At 36.2% G+C, this 22,680-nt stretch overlaps 1 protein-coding gene across 1 annotated transcript; it reads right to left on the bottom strand.

The window, feature by feature from the left end:
- Nucleotides 1-313: 313 nt before the first annotated feature.
- On the bottom strand, nt 314-21,879 carry LOC129285207 (protein MOR1). The gene is made up of 55 exons (XM_054920789.1): nt 21,781-21,879; nt 21,427-21,636; nt 21,164-21,269; nt 20,919-21,042; nt 20,078-20,157; nt 19,812-19,989; nt 19,669-19,733; nt 18,926-19,008; nt 18,729-18,814; nt 18,485-18,598; nt 17,198-17,317; nt 16,176-16,278; nt 14,202-14,338; nt 13,700-13,765; nt 13,500-13,617; nt 13,371-13,411; nt 12,842-12,913; nt 12,654-12,761; nt 12,442-12,547; nt 10,861-10,973; nt 10,666-10,753; nt 10,440-10,540; nt 9,625-9,732; nt 9,401-9,506; nt 9,247-9,326; nt 9,014-9,163; nt 8,807-8,882; nt 8,529-8,653; nt 8,337-8,447; nt 8,118-8,267; nt 7,921-7,995; nt 7,744-7,825; nt 7,517-7,632; nt 7,334-7,432; nt 7,169-7,243; nt 6,974-7,069; nt 6,786-6,887; nt 6,584-6,685; nt 6,244-6,426; nt 6,054-6,165; nt 5,711-5,787; nt 5,560-5,639; nt 4,921-4,980; nt 4,678-4,804; nt 4,381-4,503; nt 4,189-4,266; nt 3,934-4,092; nt 3,681-3,839; nt 2,372-2,469; nt 2,091-2,247; nt 1,903-2,019; nt 1,731-1,826; nt 1,530-1,601; nt 1,129-1,393; nt 314-1,040 (listed from the first exon to the last, which is right to left on the bottom strand). The coding sequence occupies exons 2-55, from the start codon at nt 21,584-21,586 to the stop codon at nt 772-774; spliced, it is 6,054 nt and encodes a 2,017-aa protein (XP_054776764.1). The 5' UTR covers nt 21,587-21,636; nt 21,781-21,879; the 3' UTR covers nt 314-771.
- Nucleotides 21,880-22,680: the final 801 nt, after the last annotated feature.

The raw sequence follows: 22,680 nt of genomic DNA on the forward strand, positions 1-22,680 counted from the left end.
CATGAAAAATAAAAGCTTAGAATTTTGCTTAAAAAAATAATTTAAAGACGCTAATGAATAGGAAAACTTACAAGTGTATTTGACCTCAGGTTTTTTACTTTGCTTCCATCAAACCCCTAGTTTTGTAATTTCTACCCTGCATACGTGAGAATGCCACAAAAATGAATGAAAAATAAAACCATCGAAAAGATTATTACTTATCTCATTTAGCTTACATGACTGAAGTATCCCTGCTCAAATACCACGAGCTGCATCATTCAAAAGAGGTATTCCCATAATCACACTCAATTTCCATATTAAAAAAAATAAAAAATAAAAACGAGAAGTTCAGTAGGATTTTTTTTTTGGGGCAATTAAAAACTACCCAATGGTAATTTGTACGATTGCAACCAATCCTGAGTCAAAATTTCTATGCCAAAATGGCTCAATACACAGCCAAGCAAAGCTCGAAAAACAATAAATGTGTGCTTGCATTAAATTAACGCATCTACACATTTTCTTGTACAAGGATACAGCTCTGCCCTACAATATACAAAATACAAATGCCCTATGGTAGAAGTAGAATCTCGTGGTGAAATGAGACTTCACAACAGCAAATATCCTCATGCTCTGCAATGTCAAAGAAGCCACAATTTGAATCCAAGAATTATCTCTGTTGATTTTATTATAGTCATCTACGCCACCAATATTGGAAGTCAACCAGAAGAACCTCTCCAAATCCCAGCAATGATATTTTTGTGAATATTTGTATCAGCTTCTTGATAGCCAAGCTCACAGAGGATCGATGGATCCACTTTTGAGTCTCTCCATCCGAGCTTGAAGGCCTGACAATGCTTTCTCATCCATAGGAAGGACTCCTTGCAAAGCATTCTCGTTAGAAACTCTTTCAGATGTCTGAACAGGAACAGGAACAGGTCCATGGTTCAAATTGTCATTAACATTTGTTAATGGCCTAGGAGCAGAATCAGTATTACCAGCCGCTGCTGCTAATTGCATGTTCTTCATCCTCTCTCTGATTGCATCCAATGTTCCACTAGTTACTGTAGTTCAAAATGAGTTCGTCAGTAAGAATTTTCATTTGAATTTGAAATCTAAAAGCAAATACAGGAAGCAATATTATGAGCATACCTCCAGACATAAATCTTTCATTTGATGTATAGTCAGCATTTAATGCTCTAGAAGTAACAGCTCTATTCTCTTCATTATATGATGATGGCGGCAAATTAAAACATGTTGGTTCAGGTTTTACATTTAATTTAGCATCATTTAATGGATTTGCATTTACAGGGGAGAGTGATGTAAAATCAGGGGAGGAAGCATTTAAGGAAGCTGGTGGAGGAGTAGGCATTGGTAAACTTGAAGGAGTTCTTCCAGCTGCAGCATTCTTTTCCATCTGCCAAAATAGTGAAAACTTGTTATTGCAAAACAGTAGCAAGAACACGTATTGTTCACTCGTTCTTACTCATAATCGTGCACCTAAAGCAACATAGTTCAAGGGAAATTAATACAGACAAGTGTTAGTACAAAACCTGAGCTAGACCATCTCGGATGTAAGTACGGAATGCCTCACTCGCATTTTGAAGCTGAGCAAATATATCAACCTAGCAAAATATTTCAAGAGAAATTTCACCCAGATAAGGAAAAATAAGGTAGCCTTTGACCTGATGCAGGCAACAGCAACCATCGCAATTCATGTAAACCATGGATTCATTAACATACCAAAAACATACCTGTGGGTACAATTGAGTAATGCGATATAGTTCATATAGACCAATTGAACACGTTTGCTTGTCTCCAATCTTCTTAAATATTGCAGCCAGCTCTTGCTGAAGAATGCATAACATCAGAAATGAAGCTAGTTTTCTTTAGATGCTAATATTGAGAAATATAGGACAGTTATACCTTCAACTGGGCATCAGCTGAATGTGTGCCAGGTGCCGAATTATTTGCCGCTGAATCACCCCAATGGGTTTGCCCTCCAGGTCCAGTTGCAGTTAACATTCTTGCAGCAGCCAGAGTCTGTAGAGTAAAATAAGTATAGAGAATTCTATAGGTAAAATAATGAACCAGTAGTTTATCTTAGTGACTACCTCAAGATTTAGATCAATGTAGGCAAGGATTATGGGTTGAGGTTTCATATCAATGGGAACCATTGATAGATGACCCTTTATTGCTGCTCCACGAAGCTTGACAAGCTCATGCAGAACAGTTTTGACCATTCGCAGTGGTTTGTCATCTGCACCAGCTCTGCACAAGTTTCGTATTCAATTTTTCAAAGAAAAATCAAGTGATCATCATTCAATAGGCAGAAATCTTGCACATGCTATGTAATTTTTTTTTTTTTTGAATTGGAAAGAAATAGGCTGCTTACCTTCTCCTAATTTCCTCCATCCCCAAATCTTGCAGGTATAAATGAATGCTTTGAAGTATGCGATCAAGGTCAACATCATAGATAGTGCTTTGGAGAACCTGCAGAACAAGTAAATAAGCATTTAATGTTAAACAATATTTCCTTAATAAAAAAGAAAAATAATCAAATATAAAGATAAAAATTAAATCTGGCCAAGACATCAATTCAGGTTTACCACAAATTGCTGCAAAACACTACAATCTACAAACTGCTCGTTTAAGTGAGGTAAGATAGGACCAGTCAAAATTAACTATTAACGACCCACAAACAAAGGAGGGGGCAAAAAGAAATCATGCAGTGCTGACATCCTTGCTACTAATTTTGCCAAGAATACGTTGGGCAAACCTATTTTATTTCTCTCTAAAGTAGGGTACAAAGGATAAAATGGCTTGTCGCCACAAGCTGCTAACAAGAAGATGGAAAAATAAAATATTGACTAATATTAACTAATTCCAATAAAATAAGAAAATAAATAGCAAAACAAAAAATGGGATACAGGAGCAGACGGAAGACAGAAACCAAGCAGGAACAAACAACCTATCTTGTTCTCCAATTAAAACATAATAAGTCTATGATATTCAAATAAAAACATGACATATGGTATGGTTTTTGCAAACAAGTGCATGGTTTTCCAATCAAACTATACGCTTTTCATGTTTTAATGTGGAAAACCTGATAACAAAGATATAAAGAACTGCATCTAAGTTCAATCTATAAAGAATAGAAACATAACCCATGTATAGACACACCACCAAAAACCCAAATTTAAAACCCAACCATGAAATTAATAAACACTGAAGGAATGGAAAAATAAACATTAACCAAGTCCACTGATTCTAACAACCAAGTTCAATCTAAAAAGAATTGAAACACAGCCCCCGTGTAGACACACCAACAAATACCCAAATTTAAAACCCAATCATGAAAGTAATAAAACACTGAAGGAATTGGACAAATAAACATTAACCAAGTTCACTGATTCTAACAACCAAGTTCAATCTAAAAAGAATTGAGACACATAGCCCATGTATAGACACACCACCAAATGCCCAAATTTTAAACCCAATCATAAAATTAATAAACACTGAAGGAATGGAAAAATAACCACTAACCAAGTTCACTGATTCTAACAACCTTGAAATCATTACAATCCATTAAGATCATGAATTATTTAAGTCAGCTTCAATATTGCAAATAAACAAAACTAATAAACCCTTTGATCTTTGGGCTCCTGCCGTCTATTGCTTTTACTACTCCCTACAGCACTAACCTTGGTAAGCTTGATGAGGCATTTCACAACCAGATCAGAGAACTTCTGGTTTCTCGTGGCAAATGACTCAACTGATGCAGGTGAAGGCCACCTTGAAGGATCTAACGGACGTAAGAGATTGATAAGCACTACAAAGGATGAAGTTCTATCTGCATTATCCTGTATAAACAAGCACAAGTTATAACTGATGCATGTAATGTTACAAAAGATAAATGATTTAATTATAAGTAAATGGCATACAAAGGTTCCTGACCAGAATCTTAAGCATCAACACATTCAGTGCCTTCAACAACTGGCTTCCATCATCCATATGAGGAACCCTTTCATCCAAAAGCCAAAGAAGAAGCTCGGTAATGAGACTATCAAGAGTATTCTCCTTTACAGCATATGCCAGTCTTTTATTTTGAAATGTCTGTAAATATCATAGTATCAGCATATACAAATAATGACCAAAGAGAAATGCCACAAAAAATCACAAACAAAACACAGAAACTAGGCATAAATTTACCTGCATGAGAGTGTTGAGTACATATTTGCAAGATCGCGATGAAGCCCCAGTCAAACTGAAGTCAAAGGTTCTTGCAACCTATTTGCAGAGAGTAGGCAATTGACACCATTATAGAAATTAATCGCTGAAAACAAAAAATGGGCAAAGCATAGGAAATTTCTTTTGGGAAAAAATGCAAATAATTTAACTTGCCTTGTTTGCCAGGCATGAAACGAGTTTATCAGCATCCTTCACTAGTTGATCCATGACATTACCTTCTGGATCACTAGTGGCCTGATTCAACTCATGACAAACAACTTTCATTCCTTCAACAGACTGCAACGCACAATTGTCAAAGCCCAGATATAAGCATCCATCTTTTAAAAAAGTGAGGGACAGAGAGAGAGGGCTCAAAAGGAAACAAATAAATCTGTATCCACTAGACAAGCACACATTTAACATGGGATGTTGAGGAATGCATATACCAACACCAAGAACCCAGTCCTCTACCTGCTCAGGAGAACCAAAAGAAATAATATCCAGTGCTTCATTCCAATCTGTAGGGCCACTAGCAACAGTGAAAGGATGGGCCATTGACTGTCTGTCCATGTGGATATCAGAATGACCATAATTTTTCCTGTAAGGCACATCAACAAATCAGTATGATCATGAGTAATAAGAAGTATGCAACGTGGAAAAAGCAGTGCAATTCTTTAGAAGAAAACCAATTCTGATAACCTTTCATCATCATACCTCAATATTGGGCCCGAAACAGATCTAGAAATTTCGCCACTTTGCTCAGCAATATCAGACCTGATAAGTGAAAGAATGGTTTGAATCTACAAAGTATCAAAATTAACAGCAACAAGAAGAAGAAACCTTGTCATTAGCCTACAAGAAAATGGTTAAAAATCATTTAAGGCCTCATGGACCAAGTGCCAAGAAGACTACTAGAAGTGTTGGCAATGAGAGTTGAGCAAACGATCATTAGCATTATGAAAAGAGACAGAAAGAGAACAAGAATGACATTTGAGTAAGTTATAGAATATGATCTCATGGTGAATGATATTTCTAAACAATTAATTGTTGATAGAGCCCAAAGACATCATGTGATCCATGTAATTGACCTTACTGGGCTACGATTCGTCGTAACAAATCTTTCTTAGTTAAAAATATTTTTAACTCACAAAAAAAGTATTTAACCCCAAAAAAAAAATCAGACAGATATATGCTTGTTTAGATCCATAACTCACAAAGAAACGATCAAAGCTTGAAATACAATCCAGTGACTACAACACAGCCCCTCAGCTTTCTTTCTTTCTTTTTTCGTCTTCTTTTCTTTTTTCTTTTTTTTTTCAGGGGAAGGGGCTTATTTAGAAACAAAAAGCATACCCATTTTCTCTGACAGATCGCCTTAAAATTGCTCTTGCTTCACCTGGCTTTCCTTCCTTCTTTTTTTCCATATCCCGGATCTGGAAAATCACAGTATCAACATGTATTTATACAAAAGAAACACAGAGATAGTAGCAAATTATGTACGGACCTTCCACTTGAATCTATCGTCTAACATGCTTTTTTGAGCATCTGTTAGCTTCCCAACATATTTCCATATGTCCTCACCTGAAGAATGTGATCAAAGAAAGGATTATGCTACAGCACCAAGATATGATACAAGAATTCAAAGCCTACATAGAAATTTCTAAACAAAACAGATCAATTAATGCATACACATAGATATCAATCTATCTGCCAATTTAAATATAAAAAAATCAAAGGACAAATAAAACTAGCTCAATGAAATAATATGTAAAAGAAAATCTGAAGGCAAAAGTAACCCTGCCATTAGAATTGAAAAATAAGTTCAGCAGATGCAGAGTATGTCATACCAAGAATCTTGTAACCAGTAGCTAGTGTATTCAATGCAGCTTTTCTAGTTTCACCATCTCGCTCAGCTGTCAAACTTGCAACAATTTGCAATGATTTTAACTGTCCAGTAATCTGTCCACAAAATGACAATAGTAAATATCTAAGAGTCATGGAATACAAGACATCACTGGGAAGTATCATTATCTTTACCTCAGCACCATGATTATCAATGATAAAACCAACAAGATCAGCACATTCTATCCGTGTTCGGGTGTTCTTAGAGCGCAGGCCCTCCAATATGTATGGGAAGCATTTAGAAGCAGAATAATGGGAAATAATCTGTTTCGTAAGCTCCCGCATTTTTTCTCGCACTTTTTCAATGTTGTGTCCCAACTGTAATATTTAAATTAAAAAAAAAGATATCTTAACTTTTTCCATCAGTTAACCCAAGGTCAACCCAACAATATATTGAACTCAAAATATCATAAAGTCTATCAATTCACACCCACACACACTAGTGCCAAAATTATCCTGAATGATAAATACTAACCTTCTCTACAAGACATGGAAGAAACACTGCAACTTCAGACTCAGTAAAGGAGTATCCCTCATCCTTCAAGGTGTCAAGCAGCTCAGGAAGGAAGTCTAGCACCTATGCATTTCAATTAGATTGCAGTCATAAGACCAATGACATCAAGGAAACATAGAGAAAGAAAATACTCATGACAATTTAAGTTAAAACAAAAGGGCACCTTTAACAGACATGTTGTATTTGATTTGCAAAACTGCAATACAAACCACCTAAGAAGTATATCCAAAACTTCTATGACTTCCTTAGCAATGGATGGAAGTGCCTGTAATGCGAAATAAAAATTCATGATGCAACAATACTTGAGTAATGACAACATTCCAAAACTTCAAGCTTCAGGATGTGACGCACCTTTTGTAGCATTTCAAGACCCTCAACTTGCTTCTTGAAATCTGCACTTAAGAGCCTCCTATGTAAATCCTCTCTAAAGTACTTCATCATATCACTCTACATTAAAGCATAATACAGACACATTTATTATATTTCAACAATCATACAGAACTCATAATTCATGTATGTTTTTAATTGCTCAAAGACAGAACCCACCTCAAGCTCCTGAATCTGCTCTATTCGTGGCTCCTCAAACTTAAACCTTCGAACTACCACTCTTTCTCTTTCACTCTGAATGGAAGCCAAACCAAATGAAAGATGATAAATGAATCCTTAAAAATAAGAAGCAATTATTAGTACCCCAAACTTAAGTCAAATTACCTTATTTGAATCCTTAACATTTAATAAAGCTTGTGACTGAACAGCTATATCTTGAACAGAAATTGTTTCCAACCTAGTGCCCTTTGTCAACATGGCCCTCTTTTGAGAAGATGAAAACATGCCGTGAGAAAAATCTATTCATTTTCATCTAAAACAAATTGAACCAAGTAAAATTAGCCATACCGAAGATACAGCTCTATTTCCCTGTTTTGAAACACCATTGGCAGCAGATCTCCCACCCTTTGAGACACTTTTTGAGCTCGCTCCTCCTGAAACTGCTCTAACAGACTCAAATGATTCTGAGGAAAAAGGAATATTGAAAAGGAAGAAAAGTTAGACGTGTGGAAGCTAGCATGATAACAGGCAGATAAATTCCAAATAAGTAAAAGCAACAGTGTCAAGGATCTTACCTTGAAAAGACCCATATGGCCTTAGCTTCTCAAGAACTATATTTAGAGCTGGTCCATGAATTTCTTTTGCAACCTTTTCAATCTAAATAAAATATAATTTGAAACATGTTCAGACGCTTGCCCATGTGTGGAAGTTAGAAGAACAGATGAGAAAGAGCAATTTACCAGCAGACATACCATTTCATTTCCACTAACTTTTAATATCTCATTGATGCAATTCTCTGCTGCCTTGCGAACATCAGATGATTTATCCTAAGAAGACATCATGCATATTATTTTAAAGATCATATTTATGCGTGTGGCCTGAGGACTCATTCATAAAAGGATACACAAAAAGTAATCAAATTAGTATCAGAATAGAAAACAGAAATTACTGTCATTGCAGATGAAGCTGGCTTAAGAAGCTGTGCAGCTTCAGAAAAACTACTTAATCCAGCAAGTTGCCTTGATAACCAATCAAAAAGATCTTTACGCCCTTCCGCACCAAGTTTAGAGTCCGTCAAAGCAGTTGTAATGTAAGGAACCTACAAGAGCCTCATATTCAAGACAAGCACAGCAAGATAAACGAATACCAATAGAGGACCAATGCACACCATTTTATCAAGATGAGCAGCCGCTAGCCAAGAGTCTAGAGTATTCAAAGTACATTCCCTCATGTGCTTCTTGTTGTCACCAAGACATTTCAAAACATCTGACAGAATACCCTGCAACAAAGCATTTCACAAAAGCCTGACTTTAAACAAAGCAATGAGATATTAGAAGAAAGCAGAACAGAATCCACCAACCTTGCTTGACTTCTCTACAGCTTGTCCCATTGCAGATGCAACATTGCCAATTGTAGTCAAGGTTGCCATGACAATGTTTTTGTTGCTATCATAGAGCCGTCCTCTCAGAGCCCCAAATAACTCCACTGATAAGGAGCCATAAGAATTTACATAGATTAACAGAATTAATGATAATGATAACAACAAAACTTGTAGGATTACTCCAAAACAGCACAAATGAACAAGGAAAAACAATGTCATGAGTTTTCAAGAGAGGAAAAAAACAGCAACTAGGGTACCAGTTCCAGTTGCTTGAATGCGCTTATTAGCCTCTTCCAATATCTTGTTTACAGCTTCAACAGACTCCATTCGAACCTATAATATGGAAAAGTAGACAGATCCATATGTCATAACATAAAATACGTCATTCTTCCTCAACATTCTAAGATTCAAATATCAAATAAAGCAAAATAAATGAAAAGTTGGATGATTATTATAAATCAAACCTTCCAATCAGGACTTTCCAAGCTCTTTAGAAGAGTGGGAGTGATCTTTCCACTGATATCTTCACGAGGCAGGCCATCAAGCCCACCAGCCACCACAGATGAAGTTGACTCTGATGCCCTTACAGATCTCTTGGGAGGAGCAGATGCTCCCTGAAGCAAACAAATGAGAACTTTAAGAGATTAAAGAATAGCATTCAAATACTTAAAACTCAACAATAAAATAAAAAGGTTACCTCAAATGGGTTCTTCTCATACTCAGCATCTAAGGTACTAAGCAGAGCAGGCTTAACATCAGCAAGAAACCCTTTAATGTCTGCATGTGGGAAAACTTGAGAACCTATATGAATGAGATAACAGAAGGTCCTTTGAACATAAAATGAAAGTCACCTGGACCAACAAATCTATGCAGAACACCTAAAAGCTTAATTGAAGCATTTCTAGTAGCAGCCGCACTTGACTGCAGCCCTATTTCTTTAAGAAAATCAATTAAATCCTGCAAAATTAAAATTGCATCAAACCTCAGTGAAGTTCAGACCAGAGTAGCACAAGAACATTAATAATAACAATGATAAGATTTGAAATAAAATGATATAAGAATTTAGATAATGCACCTTAAGCTTCAGATGCGATACTCCAAAATCATCAACAGCAGAAACCATCCACAAAATCCCCTCACTAAGAACCCTAGGGTTCTTGTGCTCCTTCATAATCTTGTAGAGCTACAAAAGAAATTTAAAAATTATAAAATACAAGCAAGGTTACAACATAAGAACATGCAAACAAGGAAAAAGTATCCAGTGGTATATAAATTGTAACACCTACATTTCTTGAAGGGTTGAGCAAAGTAGTCCTAACTTCATTAACAGAAAATGATCCCAGATAAAATTACATTCTGAAAATAACAACTTGCTTGAGACAATCTAATTAGGCTTTATTTACCCACAAACACAATATTAGCAATCAAACACTCCAAGATCTTGCATTTATTTCCTTAACTCCACCACTGTAAAAACATTCTATAAATGTAATGTTTCAACAACAAAGCTTGATTATTATTAATTTTAAAAAATGAAAAAAAAATACAAATAGAGCGTCTCACAAAAGAAACTAATATTTTGAAAGCTACCTTTTATTCTATATTATTAAAAGAAATGCTTAAAAGCTGCCAAGAAAAACATGTATTTGCAGTATGTCCATAAACAATCACCACAAGATTATGGAACAGGAATATTGAAACTCATTTGAGACATGATAACTTGATTAGGACACTAACTTGAAAGTGCGATCCTGAAAGCACTCCAACTACATTTTAACAAATTCTAATGAGGAGGACAAAACCAACTATCTTTCCTCAACTAATCTTCAGACATAGACAAAGCACACTGTTCTGGCCAATGATGAGAATATATAGGAACAGAATGCTTACTCTTTCAAAAATAAATCCTGGACCAACTGCTTCAGAGAAAGTAGTAAGGCACTTTGTAGCTTGTGCACGTGTCTTAATATCTGCTACTCGTTCATTAAGTCCTATAAAATTAAAAAAGAAAAAGAAATTAAAAAAAGATGAGGTTTGGAAAGAGGTTGACAATTACGGGCCATAAAAAAAAAAAAAAACAGAGCAAACCACCTTCAAATCAAACCACAATACATACCCAAAAGGCAAAGTACTACACACTTCTTCGGAAACTTAGTTGCTTTCGATGCTATACATGTGATCACTTCAATAACCTGCTGCTGAACCTGTTTGAGGAGATTCAAATCACTGATTGCCTCACCCAATAATGTCTTCTGTTTTCCAATTATTAATGAACCTTCCAACCAAATGATAAAAGAAACTAATTTTGAACCTGAACATTTTTCTCGCCCCATCCAGGCAAACAGCAAAGTAAACGAATCAAAATTTCCACTGACGGGTCAAGGACCTGTAAGCCTTCTACTTGCTCTTTCAATGAAGAAATGCCTGCGATATATGGAGCTTAGTGATTATACTCATCAACAAATTTTGAAAGACTAAATAGGAAGTCAAGCAGAAAATAGGCAGCACAATGACAACAAAACTTGGAAAAACCAAAATAATGTCAATGCAATGATAAGCATAAAATACGTGCAAATCAAAATATTCCCTGGCTGTTTAAAATAAAGAATTCCAGTCAACTACACAAACAGAGTGAGCAACTGATGACAATGCTAGCAATAATATTCAACTAACTAGCCTTGTAGTTAGTTGGCACACCCTCACCTTCACTGGTGCTAGATCGCAGGTTCACTGCAGCATGCTAACACTTCACTAAAAAAACTAGGAGATAAAACTGTACAGGAGAACACATTTGACAAAATAGACGAGTTAAAAAAGGGCACTGGACTTTTTGTGATCTTTGGTATATTTGATATTAATATTCTAAGATTAAAAGGAAATACAACCAAAATTCCAAGTGCAGAGAAATATGAGGAATTTATCCCCCAAAACGAACAGAAAAACAAAGAATCAGAAACAATAAAATAATGTTAGTGCTGACATGCATTGATAATAACACATTAACTTGTAAATATTTATTCAACATTACCATTGAATATAGTGCAAAGACCAACCACTTCAGCAGTATTCATCACACTAATCAAGGACTATACACAAATACAATCCTAAAAAGGACACCTATAAGCAGTAATAATTATCTGGTTAATTGCATAGCCCCTGTAAAAAGAATAATAGAAAACACAGAAAAATAAGACCATCAAAGATTCAAAAAATTAAACATGGGAATAACCTTGCAACTATTCACAAAATCAGAGGATACACCATCCCCAAACATCATGCTATAGCTAGAATTTCAACAGAAAGCAAGATTTATTAAGTCCTATACAATGAATGGATGATGATGATTGGACAAGTCAAACAAGCCAGGTGTCCTTGGATACAGAGGGTTCGGTAAACATAAAGTCAAGAGACTTGAAAATAAAATCAAATACCAACTCATAGCACTTCAGAAAATAAATAAATGTCAATGCATCCTCCATGACAAACCTTCTTGCTGTCTTAAAATGTTATAAATTGCAGCTCATGTCTCATACGACCAAGGGGAGATAAAATTTGGTGCATCTAGCAAGGAATTTGAACATCCATATTGCAGACATGAAAGCCATTATCTCATGCCAGCAAACAAAATAATACCTACAAATTACGATGATGGGAAGGGAGACGAGAGAACAAAGCAACACAAAAGAAGGTGATGCAATAACAGGATATGTGTAGAAATTGGAGAGGCAAACATGCCGAAAGAAAACAAACAATTCAGTTGAGCAAATTCTCAAGTCCTAAATCACCAAAAGAACTAATAGAAAGCCATGCAATATCCACAAAGCTCTTCAAAAGAAGGCCAAAATCAATCAAATTAAGCGTATATTGTATAAAGTTATCGATCATCACCAACCTTCCAAACGTTCTTTCCAAACAGTACTTTTTAAAAGAGTAATGGTATCTGGCTGTATCAAAGGACCTATTCGGCTCTCAATTTCTTCAAGGCTCATCTCAGTTGGCTGAAGTAGTTCAGTAAAACAGAAAAAATATACTATCATCAAAAATCACATGCATAGCTAACACTGTAGATTCAAATCAAGTCCCAGAAGAAAGATATTAATTTACCTCAACGTCTTCAGGGATTTCAATTGATTTTGAGGGCTTAACCTGTGCACCTCCATCTACAACCTTATTAGTCCCAGACTTCACAGGGCCACCCTTCTTGGGGACAGGCTGAAATCAGCAGGGCTCAGTGTAACAATTCAGACAAAATGAAAGAAACCAAAAACATACAAGCAAGGGCATGTACATACTGCTGCCTGAGCAGGCCTCTTTCCACTAAGCATGCTTGCTGCTGACTTTCTAACAAAAGTACTTTCTGAGTTCTGACTCACCAATGAGGAAAAAAGTGTCAACGTCTCCCAAAAATAAGAAGTAAAAAGTAAAAGCATACATATAATTTAAAAAAAATCCAAACATTATACTCCCACTCTTTTGCCCAATAGATATATTTTCTAAATGCCTTTTTAATGACAGCAATTCCTGGTCAACAAGTCATTGGTGCTCATATTATACATTCATGATATTCGAGGCAAACCTTTCCATTAAAATTTCTTCAGGGTTACAAGTTTTGCGAGACAGTAAACAGTAAAAGAATAACAAACAAAAAGCAGCCAGGATGACGAAGACCTCTCATTTTATCACCACCATTAATGATCAACAAGCATATTACAAGACAACTATCATCATTTCATCAAATCAAATGAGACAAAAGAATCAAGTTGAACTGAGAATTTTTAAACTAAACAAAGGCATAAACTATGAAGAAAAAAATAACCCCACCTCTAAAGAAAACACACTCCCACGGACATTTTGCACAGAAGCTGAAAAATCATCATAAAGTGTCAGCAAAAGCTAGAAACTCAAATTTGTAGGGCTATTCACATCCAACAACCGCTCAAATTTAAAAACCTGTTGTGGGACCACTAGGTGGAGCAACTTCGGAACCTGCAATCATTTCAGAAAGCTTCTTTCTTCTGACATCGTCAAGTTTCTCAATCGACCTCTCCAGAGGTCTCATGCCAACTGACTGCAAAAGAAAGAACAAAAAGATGCTCAAAATTAACTAACGAAAGCAAGTCCACATAGCTTTCAATTGCTGCAAGTGTTACCTTAGCTATTGCTGCCAATGCTGAAAAGGCAGCATCCCTCACTTCTGGAGTTCCATCATTTAGGCCCTGCAAAAAAAAAAAAATGGTATTATTTCAAAGGGGGAAGAAGGGATAAAACAAACAGACGTGACAATTATCTAAGAGGCTCTCCAGAGAAACACAGTTGACATAAAACAAACTTTAGAACATATGCCAACTCAGAAGTCACCAGCAAGGTAAACAAATTCATCTATCCTCAAAGTCAAGTTTGATTATTCTAGGCTGTTCCCCTACCGAAGGAATGAGGATACCGCTGAGATATAAACCATTTATCTCAAGAACTCATGCGATTACTATACAGGAAATATGCAACATGTGCCAACACAGATATTTAAAACAAGAAAAAGAAATAGAGCTGTAAATCAAAAGAAGACTAGAGTCTTAATTCCCATTCTAAATTTCAATCAAGTTTCATCTTTTGAAACAAAATGACAACACAACCAAAAAGCCAGAGCACACTGACCTCCATACAGATAGGGACATAATCCTTGTGCACCTTCAGGACAACACCCTTGTTACTTGTTTCAATACAAAATGTCAGCCAGGTCAAGGTTAAAGATCGCACAAGAGGAACTTTGTTTTTTGAGGCTGACTTGACATCTGCATATATCCAACCAAAAACAGGCACGAGACAAATTAACATAACAATGACACCATAAATCAAGGACCAAACACATCTAAAGAGAAAACTTGAATTAACAATTAGTAGCCTGGGTCCTCGTTCTTGCATATGAATATTTAGAGGAGATCAAGCTGCAATATATAGTAATGGCAGATATATGGGAGGTAATCATCAAAGGCATTCTGAATAATGTTTTGTAAGTGTTAGAAACCTATCAAATTTAAGAATAATTCAGTCAAAGTTGGAGTGATATGAAATGGATTTCATGAAACTATGCAGTCATCGCTTCATCAACATCATATGGAATGCCATCCTCTGGAAGAGCAAATCTTGTATACACTTGCAAGTATAACCCTTCTGAAGTCAGGCACTACAACTGTGACATCACCATTGGCTACTCATCTTTGGCATCATTTCCGGCCACTTTTAAAATAACATTCTCAGAAAGCATGATATGCCCCATGACCACCAGTGCATTGAGCCATTTTTGGAGCCGTTCCATATTCCAGATCACCTTGACTACACATCAACATTGGCTACACATCTTTGGCAACATTTCCGGCCACTTTTAAAGCAACATTCTCAGAAAGCATGATACGCCCAGTGACCATCAGTGCATTAAGCCCTTTTTGGAGCTGTTCCATATTCCAGGTCACGTTGACACTAAAAGGGATGCACTCTTCGTAAAGTCAAGATGACAAAGGATTGGGTCATAAAATTTTGTAACTTGTTTGTACCCTCAACAAGAGGAGCACTAGTTTCCAAGGATCTTGAATATTGACACAATGATTGAGTCTTTTTATTTGTGCTGGTTATTGCCCTGTTTTTTCTCTTCTACTCAGTTTAATTTGTAACAAGCTCAAACTAGTATAATCTCCAGCAGTTCAGTTTGAGCATGAATGTTGAGAAACCTATTAATACTCAAATTTCAAAGATAAATCTCACAAACTATGTGGATGTGCTGATGGAAGAGGGAGTTATTGCCTCAGATCTTTCAGAGATGTCACCCACTTGAAGGATTATTCCTCATAATTAGACTTAACTACTTTGGTTCAAAAGGGAAGGAGACTGAAAGTCTCAAAAGGTTTATGTGCACTACAAGTAAGCCATATATGGATGAGCATCTTTTGGTTTTGACCAGAAATTCCAGTAGTACGAAAGCAAACTGTTATGTCATTATAATTGTGACTGTTGTAGTTAGTTGTTGGTTATATTACTCTCGGGATACTAGCTCCTGATGATTAAGTTGGATTGGGGCCTATAAATACCATGACATGCATTTGTAAATCCTATGCTACGACATCAATAACAATTTGCGCACCATTCAGTGAAATCTCTCTCTTGTCTCTCATTCTCTATTCTCTCAAACTCCTCTGAAACTCCTTTCTCTTCTCTGTTCTTCCCTCTTATTCTTCCTATCTCTCTATTCCTCTCTCTTTCAATATTATTCTGCGACACCACATACATACAATAAAAGAATCTGATGTATCCATAATTAACAGGCTAAGGCTCAGGTATTTCTCAGGTTTTGGATATAAATAATACAATCCAAGAGTTCCAGCGTCTTCCATCAGAATCAGATTGTTTTTTTTCTACAGTTATTATTCAAAATGAAAACAACAGTTCACTTGTTAACTAGATTTTGGGGAAAAAACACCAAACAAGGCATAGACATTGAATCAGATTGCATACAACAAATTAAATCAAAGTCTATATTCTGGTAATCAAATAACCCGAACTCAAATCCTTTAGGTCATAGCCATTTAAATCAAAACCTGATATGAAGCTCAATAACAAAACGGATGGAAAACCTACCTTCAACAATATCCACAAGGCTTATGCAACCAGCTTTGTGCATTGCTTGCAGGGTCTGCGTTAATGCCTCGGTCATGGTAGGTTTTTTCTCCTTCAATTTTTCCTACACAACAAATAAACACATTAGGCAAGCCTTATTTCCATCATTAGAAAACCCTAATTTTTTGCCAGGTAAACACAAGGTGTACAAACGATTACCAAAGAACAGAAACAATTTCAATTGGGCATCAAACCAAATAGCTTGACGGACAATGTCTGTTTAAGATAACAGAAGGGAAAACAAGGCACGGAAACAGCAAAAAAGACAAAGGCAATCTTTGGATAGCCTGCGTTTCTAAATCAACTAACATTAAGCATTATTCAAAAGCTCAACACTCCTGCGCCCAACAAGCAAGCAGACTGGTATTCTTAGGTGCACAAAAAGAGCCACAGGTGCCAAACAAATAGCTGAAAAAATCATAATTGATTCTAAATATTTGCAAATTAATCACAAATGCAGAAGCTCAACACTGCTGCGCCCAATGAGCAAGCAAACTGGCATTCTTAGGCGCACAAAAAGAAGAGACACAGGTGCCAAACAAATAGCTGAAAATCATGATTGATTCTAAACACTTGCAAATTAATGACAAATTCAAGAACGGCTGAAGGCACAATCTACACAAGCAAGAAACACATGCACATCATTATTTAAATCATTAGAGAAGAAATATCTTCAGGCAATTAACAATAATCCCCTCAACAATCACATGGTAGCACCAAAAAAAAAGAAAAAACTACTGAGAAATTATTATCAAGTTAATGCTTTCATTTACAGATTAAAGCCATTAAGTAGTTCCTGGTATTGAAAAAGGTTTTTCTGGCCAAACTGGTATAGAAAGGGTTCAGAAATAGCTTGAGTCATGTTCAATCAAAAATTATTTTTAGCCAATAAAACTAATAGCATCAGACATGTTTGTATAAGCACCTTACACCCTCAAAATCGGGACAGACAAAATAAGCAATTACTACAAAGTACAACTTACAAGTAGAACAGGCAATACAAAACGAGAACTTGCAGAAAAGTGGGTCCTTAATCCCCGAGCAAGATTGCCTATAGCATGGACTGCTTCAACAGCAACTGCAATATTCACATCTGTAATTAGCTGCAAGAAAAAACCAAAAGTTCAACTTTAGAAGGCAAAACAACAACGGAATGCATAAATGACAAAGTAAAAGGACAAAACTCACACAGAAAGTAGGACCATAATTATGCAGAACCAACAATTTGAAATCAGAATCCAAGACCAGAGGAGGAAAAATTGGCGACCAGCAATTATATGCAGGTATATGCAGTATATGCAGTAAGTCCACAGAACCCCTCTAAATATCAGGGCATATGCAAAATAAGTCCCCTGATATTCAAAACAGTGGACTCTCCTAAACATTCCTACTTATTCAGAATAACAGGCTATTGGCTAATGTTATTTAATCCATTGACTTGCAATGAATCAGGCTTTATTTTTGTCTGGATAACCCTCTTAAATTTCGAGTAGCCCACCTAAACTTTAGAATATCAGCGGATAACCTTCATAAGTGTTGTATAGCACAAAAGAGCCTCACTTAAATTTGATGACATTCATCAAATCATGTGTAATGTGATGATCATCTAAACCATGAGGATAATACAAGTTCCCCAATTCTGCTCCTTCTACTATCAGACCCAGTACATAACATATGGAAAACATTCAATCCATGATTCTTAAAAGGAATCCTTACGTTGAGCATGTCCTGAAAGAATCCATGTTTAACATCCCACCCCCAAAAAAAAATGCACAGTACCTCAAAAAAAGTCTCATAGTTAAATCTATATATTGAGTAATTAGATGCAAATATGGAATGAGAAAATAATATTCTGGACCCAAAAATTTATAATTTTTAATTAACTACACAATTAAATATAGAAGTGCAGTATATGGTTTTCCTAAAAAAGATTATTCTTTTAGGAATTAACACGCATTATTTTCCCTCCTTTGATTCCCTTCATGCAACAAAAACTTATACTCTTAATAATTGTTCCATTAATGTACTTGCATAAAATACATCATATCCTCTCTTAGCTTACCAAAATTCACAAGCACAGCGTGTTGAATGGATAGCAATTAATGACCAAATCATTTTTATGCCCCATCTTCAAGTTATTATTGCTCACAAAACGTGAAAGAGAGGCAAAAGCAACCACAAGTACTTTCTACTGAGTACTACATCAATATCATCCAACCATCCAAAGTACATGCTAAGTCACTAAATTTAAAAAATAAAATATAAACTACCTTCTTCAAGGTCCGACAAACTTCAGAAAAATCACCAGGAGATATTCTTTTAGTTGACGCAAGCTTGGTCAGTTCACCAACTGCCTCCTTCCTTTCAGACCATTTGGTAGCTTTCTAAAAATTTTACACAAGACAGCATAAGAAATAAAGACAAGCAAGAAAAATTCGAAATACCCAACAAAAAAAAAAAAGGGTTTCATGAGATAACAAGCCTATGATCAGTCAGATGGCAGAGAAAGCTAACCACTCCGTCCCAAAATCCAGACTTCTCCAAAGGAGTCAATATATCAACAGGATCAACAAGCTCATATTCATCAATTTCTCGGGGAGCTGAAATTAAAACGATTAGAGAACAAGCATAAGCATATGATTGGTGGCTCAGTAATAGGCCAGACATGTTCGAGAAAAAACATATTCAAGCGTCTAAATCCAATTCCTTACCATCAGCTCCAGATTCTTCAGAAGGGCCAGGGCCCACCACCTCAGAAACTGCTTCTGGTTCAGGTTCCTTATCTTGCTCAGATCTATGAAATAGGGGGAAAATGTTTTAAATACGCAATGGCTCAAGACATAACAATGAATGGATAGATAGATGCCACATCAGGTGCATTTGCTAAGGATGCTCAAAAGAAATTACTTCACCCAACTGGTTGTCTAATTCATAAATTGTATGTCTCCCAAATATCATCATAAATATAAGAAATGTGAAGGCCTGCAATCATTGTCTTGGAGCATTAAAAAACTATACAAATGTGCCTTTTGCTTATGTCTCTATGCAGTGCACAGCAGGTGACGCTCTTGAACATAATGAAACAATGTTTTAAGGGAATGAACAGGCAAAAGAAAACTACAAGACCATATGATTGATAAAGGAACAGATATCTAGCAAAGAAACCTAGGATAATCATAGAAGTAGATCATTTTTATGGATTTAACGTAAATTCACATAAGATAAAGTAAAAGATTCAAGATCAGAATAAATTTGAAGCCATGAAATAAGATAAAAAAGTGTGGCATGTGTGTTGCATTACCATCATCTATCCATTTCCTTTGTCCCTTTTACTCCTAGGCATGGCCCACTTAAAAGAACATTCTAATACCTTGATGCCAGAACAATTCCTGAGCAGAGGAATGAAGCTACAATTGCATTGAAAACCCAATATGTAAAATTCAAAGACAACTACCTTATTTTGCGTGTTGGCTTAGCTGTTCCAGTAACATTTGCAAGCTCAGCTTCCAGCTCTTTTTTCTACAGAAATAAAGCATTACATGATTTCCAAACAGGAGAACAAAAGCAGTAGAGATAAGCAAAAACCAATTGACGTACCATTGTATCTCTCATTTTCTCAAACAAAATTGACTTTACAGGATCTTTACCAATCCAACGACAAAGCTCAAGAGTCAATCCTTTAGAAGATGCCCGGACATTTTGATCTTGATGGTCAAAGAGTTCAGGAAGTATCTTCAGAATCCTTTTAGGGGGCACAATTTTTGCTCCAAATTCACTAATAGAATATGAACAGATTCAGATTTACGAAATACCCATTGGAAAAAAGAAATTGTTGCCAAGTTTGCAAACAAGAAGTTACAAACCTTAATGCCTGAAACATGACATCTATTGCAGGTACTACAGCTTTAGCAACTTTATTCTTAATTGCCTTCTCCATAGCATCCTAAAATATATCAATAACAGTCAAATATGGTTAGCAGGTGTATAGCGATCTATGCGTAAAAAGATTCTCCCCCAAATAAGCTAATCAAGAACCAAAATTTACGCCTACACCAAAGGACTAACAAAAGTGAGGCGAACTAAATTCTGAATAAAAGTTATCAACAATCAAGATTTGAAAGAAGACAAGAACTGAACCTTTATTTAGAGGAAATAGATGTGAAGTTGTCAAACTCATGAGTTTATTCAAATTCATGGAGGTTTTCTAAGGATGCAAATTACATATTTCCCAGTAAACCTTTCGGATAGATAAGCTTTTTCCCCTTCCCTTTAGAGCTTAGCACATAATAGTTGGAAGTCACCCTAATAGTCATGTAATAAAGCAAGAGACAACAACAACAAGCCTTATCCCACTATGTGGGTTGGCTACATAGATTACACAACACCATTGTACTCTATCATTTATTAAGTTTTTAAAAATATTATTAATAAAGAGGTCTTGATTAACAACTTTCAAATATTATTAATAAAGCAGGGGAGCTTTAAAATATTGGCGTTCTTGTTTTCTTTAAAAACTTTGAGCCCAAGTTAAGAGGTTGCATGACTTCCAGAACAAAGTTGTCAACAATTACTTACAGTACAGATATTGTTAACTGAACGTGACTAAAGTGATTATTGTACCCCCAAGGACTGAAACAAATTGTAAGATAAATCAAAGAGGGAGGAAACTATTCAATGACAACTACACATTCGAATGAAAAATACCAGAAAAGCATCCACTGCTTCCAATTCTACCCAGAGCATAAAAGATGCCTGAGCTTTCTCCACTGTCTTTGGCCTCCCAGTCAAACACTTTGCGACAATGGCGTCACAGACTTCCTTAGCGTACCTATACAATTTTGAAATTCACGTTCCCCCCAGAGCAACGGCTAATAAGCAAAAATTGCGGATAGCAAGACATCCAAGAGAAAGAAAATCGAGCAGCATATTAAAAAACATCGGATATGAACCTTCCGGCATCGGCATCAGCTGCTCGCAAGTAAGCAATTAATGCATCAAGCGCCTTCTCCTGCACCGGGGCATTAGAGTCCGCCACAGTTTTCTTAAAAAAATGACCTGCATATTCAAAAATAAAAATTAAATAAGATCCTTATACCAAAATGCACCACACTACCTACTCATTACACTCAAGAAAACAGCTAGATCCACCACGCAGGGATCGAAAACCAACCTCCCATTGAAATTAAAGATGGAAACCCTAACGAAAACTCACCAAATTCACGGATGCGAGGATCCTTGGGATCGGAAATGGAGTCGCAGAGTGCTGCCAAATCGATGTTGGCCTCGTTCCGCACCTTCCAGTTCTTGTGGAACAGCCGATCCTCCCACGGCAATTTCTTCGCCTCCTTCAACAATTTCTCTTCCTCCGACATTTTTCACTCACACAATCCACGAATCTAATCACCCCCAACCTTAACGATCTCTGCGAATGCGGACAAAATTCTTGAGAGAAAAATCGAGAAAGAGACGAGAGAAACAGAGCGTCCCCCCGTTTTTTTTTTTTTTTCCTTTGCAGTCTCAGCCGAGAGCCGGCGAGAAGAATAAACAAAAGGGGGAAGTAAGGAACCTCTCAACGCCTTTTAATCTTCGCTTCAAAAACACAACAACAGAGGGAGAGTGCGCGGAGAGGAGAGAGAATGAGCAAGGGAGGCTTTTTTTTTTTTTAATATTTTTGGTTTCCTGTTCTTTTCAATTTTTCCCACTTAACTGTGATAGAGTAGAGGTTTTTTTTTTTTTTTTTTTGCTGACAGAGGTGGTATTTATTTTCAAATTCACGTTCTTGACGCAGATTTAAGCCCATGCGGCAGCTCAGCGCGTGAATGGACGCCCGGGAGCGGGGGACGGGTGGCGAATTGGAGGGGCGGAGTAGGTGGCGCGGTAGGGCGTTTAGTAAGCGCGTTATGTGACGTGAAGATAAAGGCGCGTTGACGGAAAAGGGTCATGATTTTGGTGGTACTTTAGATGGGCCGGTTTAATAAAAATTACGTTCCGAAGGAATGAAAGCGCCTCCGATAGGTTTAATTGTGGGGATTGAGAAGCGGGAAGAGGGACGTAGCACTTGTATTAAAATTAACATTAAATTAAATTATGGTTAAATCAAAATCACTGAAAAATATTGTTTTCTAGTTCATCGAGTTAAAATTCGTGCCGTTGCAAATTAATGGAGGTATCTCTTATTAGGCCAAAAAATGAATGACGGTATCTTGCATTCACATTTTTTCCTTAACATGATTTCACTCACTTATGATTGTTTAAGAATACCATAGTTTAATTTATGATTATGTAAAGGATGATTATATTCATATTTAAATTTTCAAATGCTAGCTTCGCATTCGGCATTTTATCATTTTAATGTAATAATAACGTGCCTATGAAAATGTAAATATAAACAGAATATATGATGATTAATTAAACGAAACAAATTATACATGGCCAAAAAAATTAATAAATGTAACAGAATAATATA

The sequence above is a fragment of the Prosopis cineraria genome, unplaced genomic scaffold (genome assembly GCF_029017545.1).
Source record: "Prosopis cineraria cultivar Desert tree isolate PC_DT_omini unplaced genomic scaffold, ASM2901754v1 PC1, whole genome shotgun sequence".
In the NCBI taxonomy this organism is placed as follows: Eukaryota; Viridiplantae; Streptophyta; class Magnoliopsida; order Fabales; family Fabaceae; genus Prosopis; species Prosopis cineraria.